Raw genomic sequence first — 8,468 nt, 5'->3', positions numbered from 1 at the left:
TGACCCGAAAACTAAATCCGTGAACACATCCAACCTATTGTGTTCGTAATTTCTTCAAAATTGCTCCTTTGTGGCCGGTGTGCGTATCAGATACCCATACTCTTTTGTGTTCACGCTCGTATTGTAATTGCCTCCCTATCATATCACACTTACGTACGAATTTACAAGTGCGACAGAGAGGCAACACGTCGAACGTGGTTCGCGGCAGACCCCGTGCTTTTTAAATCCGAGCGAGTCAAAAACTCAAACTGTACAGGTGAAATTAGTGACTAGATATACAGACATTTGGTACTTCTTCCCCCGACCATGACTGCTTTGCCGCAGCCCCCCCCCCCCCTCTTTTTCCACTCGTCTCTGTTCAGCAGCCTCATCTTCCTCGCGTTGTCCCGGCATTTTTGCCACGGCTCATGGGAGCCTGGGGTCCGCTTGGCAACTAATCCCAAGAATTGGCGTAGGCACTAGTTTTTACGAAAGCGACTGCCATCTGACCTTCCAACCCAGAGGAACTAGGCCTTGTTGGGATTAGTCCGGTTTCCTCACGATGTTTTCCTTCACCGAAAAGCGACTGGTAAATATCAAATGATATTTCGTACATAAGTTCCGAAAAACTCATTTGTACGAGCCGGGGTTTGAACCCGCGACCTCCGGATTGCAAGTCGCACGCTCTTACCGCTAGGCCACCAGCGCTTTTCTGTTCGGCACCCTAATAGTTATAATTTTCTTACAAGTAAACTCACATAGATATTTCCTGTAGTAACCCAGCTCACCGCTATAACGAAAAATCCACGTCGATTTGCCATTGTCACTACATGTATCTACATGATTGACGATCCATGTTTCAGGGGTCCAGTTATCCTGGTTAATATAAAAATATTGAGTGAACCAGGTTAGTTTGAACCGCATGATGAGGGTTTTATCGGGAACGTTCAGTTTGGGGTTAATCCTTGGCGTGAAAGATCTGAATTGTCTTACCAGTAGTTTGAGAAAAGGGTATTCCATAGTACGTATACCTGAGTCACTTTGCTGGGGATGTCCAACAGTAAAGTTAAAATTATCGCAGTAAACTTAAGAGATCAACGTGCTCACTAGCGCCACTGGTAAATATTTGTGATTATTTAAATTTAACGATAGATCGAACTTAAACTATCGTTAGACATCATCATCATTCGCTTGCCCTTGTCCCATTCACTTGCGGTCGGCGCAGCATGTCTTTTTCTTCCATACCTTTCTGTCACCCGTCATCTCATCATTCACTTGCGTTAGTTTCATATCATCTTTCACACAGTCCATCCACCTTTTCCTCGGTTTTCCTCTCCTCGTACCTCCCTCCACATTCATTCTTGATACCTTTCTCGTCACATGACTTTCATCCCTCCGCATAACATGCCCGTACCATGCTAGGCGATTTGCCCTTACTTTTTCTGTTATGTTCTGTTAAATATGTGTAACTATCGTTAGACATATTTCAAAATATTTAGATCAGTACGTACAACCGCCGTGCCTCGCGCCTAAGGAACGATTCCCAAAGAATCCGAAACATGTCGCCAAAAGCGACTAAAACTAATAGTGAGTGAAACCGTACTGATCTAAATATTTTAACGATATATATTTAAAAAGTATTTTGTATTTGAGTACCTTTTGAATACATTATAATAGTTTTTACGTTGCTGGATTCGTGAATCCATGCGTCCAAAGTTAAAAAGGCAGTTTTTGTTTTGAGTTCATAGATCGACAAATCCAACAACATAAAAAGAAGTTTGATGTATTCAAAAGGTACTTACTTAAATACAAAATACAGTATATAGCGGCCCCCTTTTTGATTTTTTTTTTTTAATTAGCCTACTTTGGTGTCCCACTGCTGGGCAAAGGCCTCCCCTCGTTTTCTCCACTCGACCCTGTCATCGGCATTTTCCCACCATTTGAGGTAGAATGCGTCCAAGTCGTCCCGCCATCTCCTTTTTGGTCTGCCTGAACCTCGGCCTGCACCGTCTATGGTGCTCCGTGGGTCCTACTTAGTAACCATTTTGGCCCACCTTTCCGGGCCATGCGACAGACATGTCCCGCCCAGTCCCACTTAAGCTTAGCGGTCTTGACGCCTACATCTGCAACTCTAGTTCTTAAATATAGTTTAAATATATTATAGTTTTGAAATATATATCGTTAAATTTAAATAATCACTATTATTAGTTAAATATTGAACTAAAGACAATTTAGTAAGGTAGTAATTAGCTCATCAAACTTAAAGAAAAAACTGTTCATGAGAAACCCCTCATAAATTCTCTTAGTAGACGCTGTCCAAAAAGTGTTAGGAGAGATGTAATATAAAACGCGAAAACTTGAATTCGCCCTTTTATTTTAAATACGATTGTATTTGATTTTATAAAATTGTATCTCTAGATTACTATAAAAAATTCACTGCTTAAAAATTATCACAATAAATAATGAAATATCCACATAGGTAATGTGCCACTTTTTTTCCGAACCACTTCTTATTATAGTATGTAGTCTGTGTTATTATAGAAACGCTAAATTGTTTACCAAGGATGTTGCTGGCGTGTCAGCGCCGGAAACGCCGCCATGTTGTCTAACGGAAGTGTTTATTTGCTACTTGATGGAAAAATTCCACGTGGATACATTATTTTGTAATTTACACTAGTTAGGGGATAAATTGGTGGTGATTGCGTTATAATGTATCGCGGCGTCGTCAATTGTTTTTTCCATTTAATTATCATTTTATTGTTTATCAACACGACGTAAACAAGTGTACCAGCCAGTAATAGTAGTGTTGAAACTGGCCATCAGGTACATACTTTTTATATAACTGCTGTATGTTCAAATGTATTTTTTGACAGACTTCATTAAAATGATCCAAGAGGAATATTTGTTTCATTAGGTTATGGGAGCAGTGTCGTGGTCTTCAAAAACGCAAAGATGTGTGAGCCTTTCAACGACCGAGGCAGAATTTGTTGCAGCCAGCCTAGCAGCCCAGACGGTAATATGGCTCAATCGTCTGTACAAAGAAGTGCGAGGATTCGACGTTATACCTACTTTGTTTGTGGACAACCAAAGTGCAATCAAGCTAGTCAAAAACCCTGTGTTTCATTTCAAGACTAAGCATATAGACACACGGTATAAGTTCGTGCAAGAACTGCACCACGAAAAGAAGGTAGATGTCCTCTACGTGCCATCCAAAGAGCAAGTAGCGGATACGTTGACAAAAGCTTTGCCCAAGGAAAGCTTCCTTAAAGCACGCACCTTGTTGGGCATGATAAGTAAGCCTGCCCTGATGTAGGGGGAGTGTTGAAACTGGCCATCAGGTACATACTTTTTATATAACTGCTGTATGTTCAAATGTATTTTTTGACAGACTTCATTAAAATGATCCAAGAGGAATATTTGTTTCATTAAGTAGTTTATGTGACTGCTACATAATGAAAGACATTAATATACGAATATGGGTTTAATAATAATAATAATAATAATAAATTATTTATTTGGCAGGCAAGAAACCCAATTTTTACAATTTACAAAAAAAAAACAAAAAATACAGTGCAAAATACTAAAACTTACAACCTAAAACAATGAAATAAAACATTTACAAACTTATGGTCTAAAGATGGCCGTTCTCGGACCGGTGCAGTTTACGCCAATGTTTGTTAAATTCGTCACTGTAGTCTTTAGCTACCAGTGACAGAATTTCATTGTTAGAGGCTAGCAGTCTCGCCCGGAAGGCAGCCGACCTGGCTCTCAGAATGGCGAAAAAGTCAGGGACTCTCGCGTCCGCAAACATGCCCTTCGCACTGCAGAAACGCGGTAGTTTCAACAGAATACGAAAGGCGTTGTTGTACTGTACCCTCAGCGCGTTGAAGGAGTGCCTGGTGTACCTGTTCCAAAGCTGACAAGTATAAAAACATTGGCAAAAGGCTTTGAACAGGGTCACCTTTACCTCACTCGAACAACGCGCAAACCGTCTAGCCAACATGTTGCACCGAACCGCGAGAGCCCTGCGCTCCCTCTCCATATCGGCGTCATCTTTCAAGTACTCGCTCAGGATGTGTCCCAAGTACTTGAAGCTCGTTACAACCCGAATTGGCGCACCACTCATACACACCGTAGGTATCACCTCCGGACCCTTCCCTGACCTAAAAACGAGCATTTCGGTCTTAAGCACGTTATATTTTAGGCCATGCGTACTGGCATAGTGTTCGCAGATTTTAAGCAGCTTTACAAGACCATTTATCGAGGGGCTAAGAAGCACCATATCGTCTGCGTAGCTCAGATTGTTAACACATACGTTACCAATGTGGCAACCGACGTTAGAGCTTCTCAGCTCCCCGATAAGGTCGTTGACATATAGGTTGAATAGGTCCGGAGATGTCAACCCACCTTGGCGCACTCCACAGTCTAGCCTGTAGTCGTTAGACTGTGCGTCACCCCATTTTACATTGTTAGTTTGGTTCTCGTACCAGAACCTCAACAGACCTACAACCTCGGGAGGTGTTCCAGACGTGAAAAGCTTTTTCCACAGCAAATCATAGTTGACTAAGTCAAAAGCGCGGCTGAGGTCTAAAAAGCACGCGTACACTGACGTCTCTCTTTTAACATAGTGATTCACTGTGTACTTCAGACCTAATATTGCAGAATCCGTTGAAAGTCCTGGACGAAAACCAAACTGCGCCTGATCAATTTTAAGATTCCTAGTCAATTCGGGTTGTAATAGCCTCTCGAGCACTTTGCCGATTATCGTAGCCAGAGAGATAGGCCTGTAATTGTTAAGACTAGAAGAAACGAATAAAGTGAATCGTGCGTTTCTTAGAAGTCGTGAGTCGTGTTTCTTAAAAGCATCTCACTTGTGTGATCCTTTTACGAAACTCACTTCGTTCGTTTCTTAAACTCACACTCGTATTTTAATGCCTAATTACAGTTACATACACTACTTTATTATCACCCATACTCGTATTAAACTTTCTGTGATATATTTACTAATAACCTCATATTTCAGCAGACATGGGGCACCGTAACGTTGCTCTCTGGCGGAACTCGCAGATATGAGAGGTGGCGTCTATGAAATATCTTATATCGCTCATTATACACGAAGCTTTTGCTTTAAGTTTGTTTAAAAACAACAAAACAAATAAATTTTATACTGAAAACTAATTTTAAGATAAACTGTACCTACATCAAATGGCGGTAAACGAAAACTTTTTGCACGCATGTCACGCATCCGTAGTTTTTTTATTATTCATAGACAAACGAATGCAGTCCCTATTCTCATGTCACTCGAGATCAAAATTTAATATCGTGCGGTTTATATAAAAAAAAATGAAATGACATTTTGTATTGATAACTGTTTTAATATCTATGGATACTAGACTAATTTTTGTACGGACGGCTAAGGAATTGAATGCGCTCCCGCCATCTGTATTCCCTGATCAATATGACCTCGGTCTCTTTAAAACAAGAGTGAATAGGCTGTTGTTACTGAAACGGTGAGCTCCATCTTAGGCCCTGTCTTCACTTTCCACCAGGTGTGACTAGGGCCAATCGCCGATCAGTTTATAAAAAAAAATAGAGACCCACTTGAGCTGTTCAAGATTTTTTATACTCTTTTAACCTTACAAAAATCGATACTGTAAAATAACATTAAAGTACAGATTTTACCTACTACCATCACAGACAATAAGAAAGTTCTCATCGTAAAATTAGTTGTAACTAATGGTATGTGCGTAGATAAATCTATTAGCTTAGCACCCGTGCATGATAATATATAAATTTGTATGCAGAGGTGGTTTGCTGTATTTTTGAACGCTGGACATAACAATAGAAGGAAAAAATCTCAACATAAATAAACCAATTCTATATTTATCACATGTAAGCTACCAAGCCGCCGCGTACTCGTCGCTAGTGTTCCGGCACCACGCACGCACGCGCCCTTTCATCCGGTGTCCGGTCGGTGCGCGCACGAGTACGAGGAAATACCGGTACCCCACCCCCCCGCGCAGTAGAGTTGGGAGACACCCGCCAGTATCCACCGCCAGTCTGCTCAGCTGGAATAGAATATTATTTCCGATTAAAGATGTCAATCGATCGAAATGTATTGACGTGAAACGTCTTTAAAAACTCCTAGAAAGGGTCGGAAAAACCAGATGTAACGATAAGTGTTATAGCGCGGTAAGTATATTAGGTACCTACATACACTCGGCTTTAGGCCTCGAGTTTAAGCACGCACCAACGCAACCGGGCCTTCAACTTTCAGCCTTCGCAATAAGATACCTACTTGTGGAAGTTGCAGAAAGCATGTACCTGTCGGACGTTCCGGGCTTTTGGCCCTACGCGGAGTTCGGCCTTCAGTGTTAAGCGCTTATGTGTTAAGGAACAACTCGGCCTTCAGCCTCGCTTGTGGGCGCCTCTCCCGGATGCTTTTGGTCCTACGCAGTGATTGGCCTACGGCCTTCGCAATAAATATGCTTATGGAAGTTGCAAGGAGCGTGCACTTGTCAGATGCTTCTAGCCTTCGGCCTTACGCGAGCTCATCTTTCGGCCTTCGCAATGTAGATATTTGTAAGTCGCAGGAAGCATGCAGCTGTCAGCCTTCGGCCCTACGCGGAGCTTGGCCTTACGCCTTTTCAATAGCTGTCTTACGTAAACCATTGTGTGTCTGATACAGCCTACCCGCATTTATCAAGGTATTTCTATTTAGAAAAACACTACCTAAATAAAAAATAGTAAAAATCGTCCACTGTTCTGGTATTTGCCAAATTACAGATGTATGTTTTTTAAACTTACAATGCAATCATGATCCCCTCTAAAAAACGCTTGCTGCCCTTGCTCCCTCGCTGGATAATCGAACAGCTTATTATACACCCGCTTATTGCCCTTTATGTGGAACCCTTGCGTTAGATTTTGGTAGTTGGAGCCGGAGAATAGGCTCCTCTTTGGAGAGGGGAGGGGGCTTGGGCGCTGCGCGGTGTCGAACATTGGAAGATACTTCAGTTGGGTTGGGTTTATTCGAGGGCTGGAATATAAAAGTAAAGTAAAAACGCTACGCAAGAAGAATTTCAGGGAGGTTTTAGGATTATGCTGCTCTGCGGTCTCATAGTAACACTTGCTCAGTATAATCCCAAAACCTCCCTGGCAACGGAAATGCACTTTATTTTTAACCACCGTGTATATTAAAGTGCTCAGCCGAAGTAAGAAGAATACTCATTCAGAAACAGCGCGTATTTATCAACTGGTCTTGCTGCCCTGCACGAGATTACACTCTCTTGACCAGATGTTACAAATGTCAGCTCTGTTCTCACTATGCCAAGTACTGCAGGGAAGCTAATTCTACATGCAGTTACTGCGGATTATCGGGACACAACATCAAGGAATGCACAAAACTGTCTGAACCTCCGAAATGCGCTACGTGTCTGCGCTTCAAAAAACCATCGGACCACAAAACTGGAGATGAGCACTTGAGCAGTGCCCAGCGAAAAAAAGTGCAAATAAGATATTTAAATAATAATAACAAAATCTTAAACACTTACAAAATGCGTCTACCTAAGCCGAAACTCTTTTTCTCATAATTATAGCTATTGCCTAAAGTCCATGCAAATTTAATTACACAAAAAACAAGAATTATGTTCATTTCTTTGCTATAACAAACAAAACTTTAAACTCGTGCAATCCATAGCTTAGGAAAAATTGTTTTATCGTAGCAAAAGGTGTTTTATTATTCTCGTGCATTTTTTATCGCTTGTATAAAAATTTGATTTCAATGAAATATTCTAACGTGATAATAAAAACGGACTGCAGGTTGCAGCTTACGTGCATTAAAACACCTTTATTTTAAATGCAGAAAATATTGTTAGTGTTAAATGACTTAGTAGAATTTTACCTTCAGAAAATATAAACCAAATAGTCTTATAATTATTAATTCTTACAGGTTTAATTGTTTTTAAGGTTAAGTGTTTATTTAACATAATATAATTACGTTATAGACTAGAAATAAACCCAAAATTGATAATATAAGCTTGAAATAAGGGGTCTTATAAATAAAAAACGCCCTCCAAATCGCTGCCAATGGGAAGTGTGCCCTGAAGGCTGGACTAGACGTGATTGGTCAAATTCATTATACTCATTATAGTTCACTAAAGCGTTACGTAATGAAGTCGTTATAGTTCAGTCTTTATAGTCTATAGGTCCGCCAACGCGTGCTCCCGTTGAAGAAGTTCCTCGTAGCGAGCAATTTTCGACTTACAATACGTGTGTTACCCGTTTAATATATTTAATATCCTTTGAGCAGTTTATCAGTGCCGCTTTCTCACAAGTGTTGATATATTTATGTCATTAAATCAAATGTAATTTAGCTTCGCCCTAAATACAATAAATTATGGTTGATATAACAAATAGTGTCACCGTTTTGTGTTGTGTGTAATTCTAAAATCAGCCGAATGGCGTGTACTCTGCCCATAACTTAGCGTGGG

At 40.7% G+C, this 8,468-nt stretch overlaps 1 protein-coding gene across 1 annotated transcript; it reads right to left on the bottom strand.

Annotated features, from left to right (window-relative positions):
* Nucleotides 1-5,865: 5,865 nt before the first annotated feature.
* LOC134749503 (uncharacterized) lies at nucleotides 5,866-7,689 on the bottom strand. The gene is made up of 3 exons (XM_063684444.1): nucleotides 7,530-7,689; nucleotides 6,787-7,015; nucleotides 5,866-6,047 (listed from the first exon to the last, which is right to left on the bottom strand). Exons 1-3 carry the CDS (start codon nucleotides 7,628-7,630, stop codon nucleotides 5,877-5,879), a joined length of 501 nt encoding a protein of 166 aa, XP_063540514.1. The 5' UTR covers nucleotides 7,631-7,689; the 3' UTR covers nucleotides 5,866-5,876.
* Between the last annotated feature and the right edge of the window lie 779 nt (nucleotides 7,690-8,468).

This window comes from Cydia strobilella, chromosome 18, assembly GCF_947568885.1.
Source record: "Cydia strobilella chromosome 18, ilCydStro3.1, whole genome shotgun sequence".
NCBI classification, from domain to species: domain Eukaryota; kingdom Metazoa; phylum Arthropoda; class Insecta; order Lepidoptera; family Tortricidae; genus Cydia; species Cydia strobilella.
The sequence above is the reverse complement of the archived record's forward strand: the minus strand, read 5'-3'. Positions and strand labels throughout refer to the sequence as shown.

Coding starts and splice junctions, on each gene's coding strand:
- LOC134749503 (XM_063684444.1), bottom strand. CDS start 7,630: ATGAACATAATTCTTGTTTTTTGTGTAATTAAATTTGCATGGACTTTA. Junction 7,016..7,529: donor GGCTTAGGTAGACGCATTTT/GTAAGTGTTTAA, acceptor TTTATATTCCAG/CCCTCGAATAAACCCAACCC. Junction 6,048..6,786: donor GAGGGGATCATGATTGCATT/GTAAGTTTAAAA, acceptor ATTCTATTCCAG/CTGAGCAGACTGGCGGTGGA.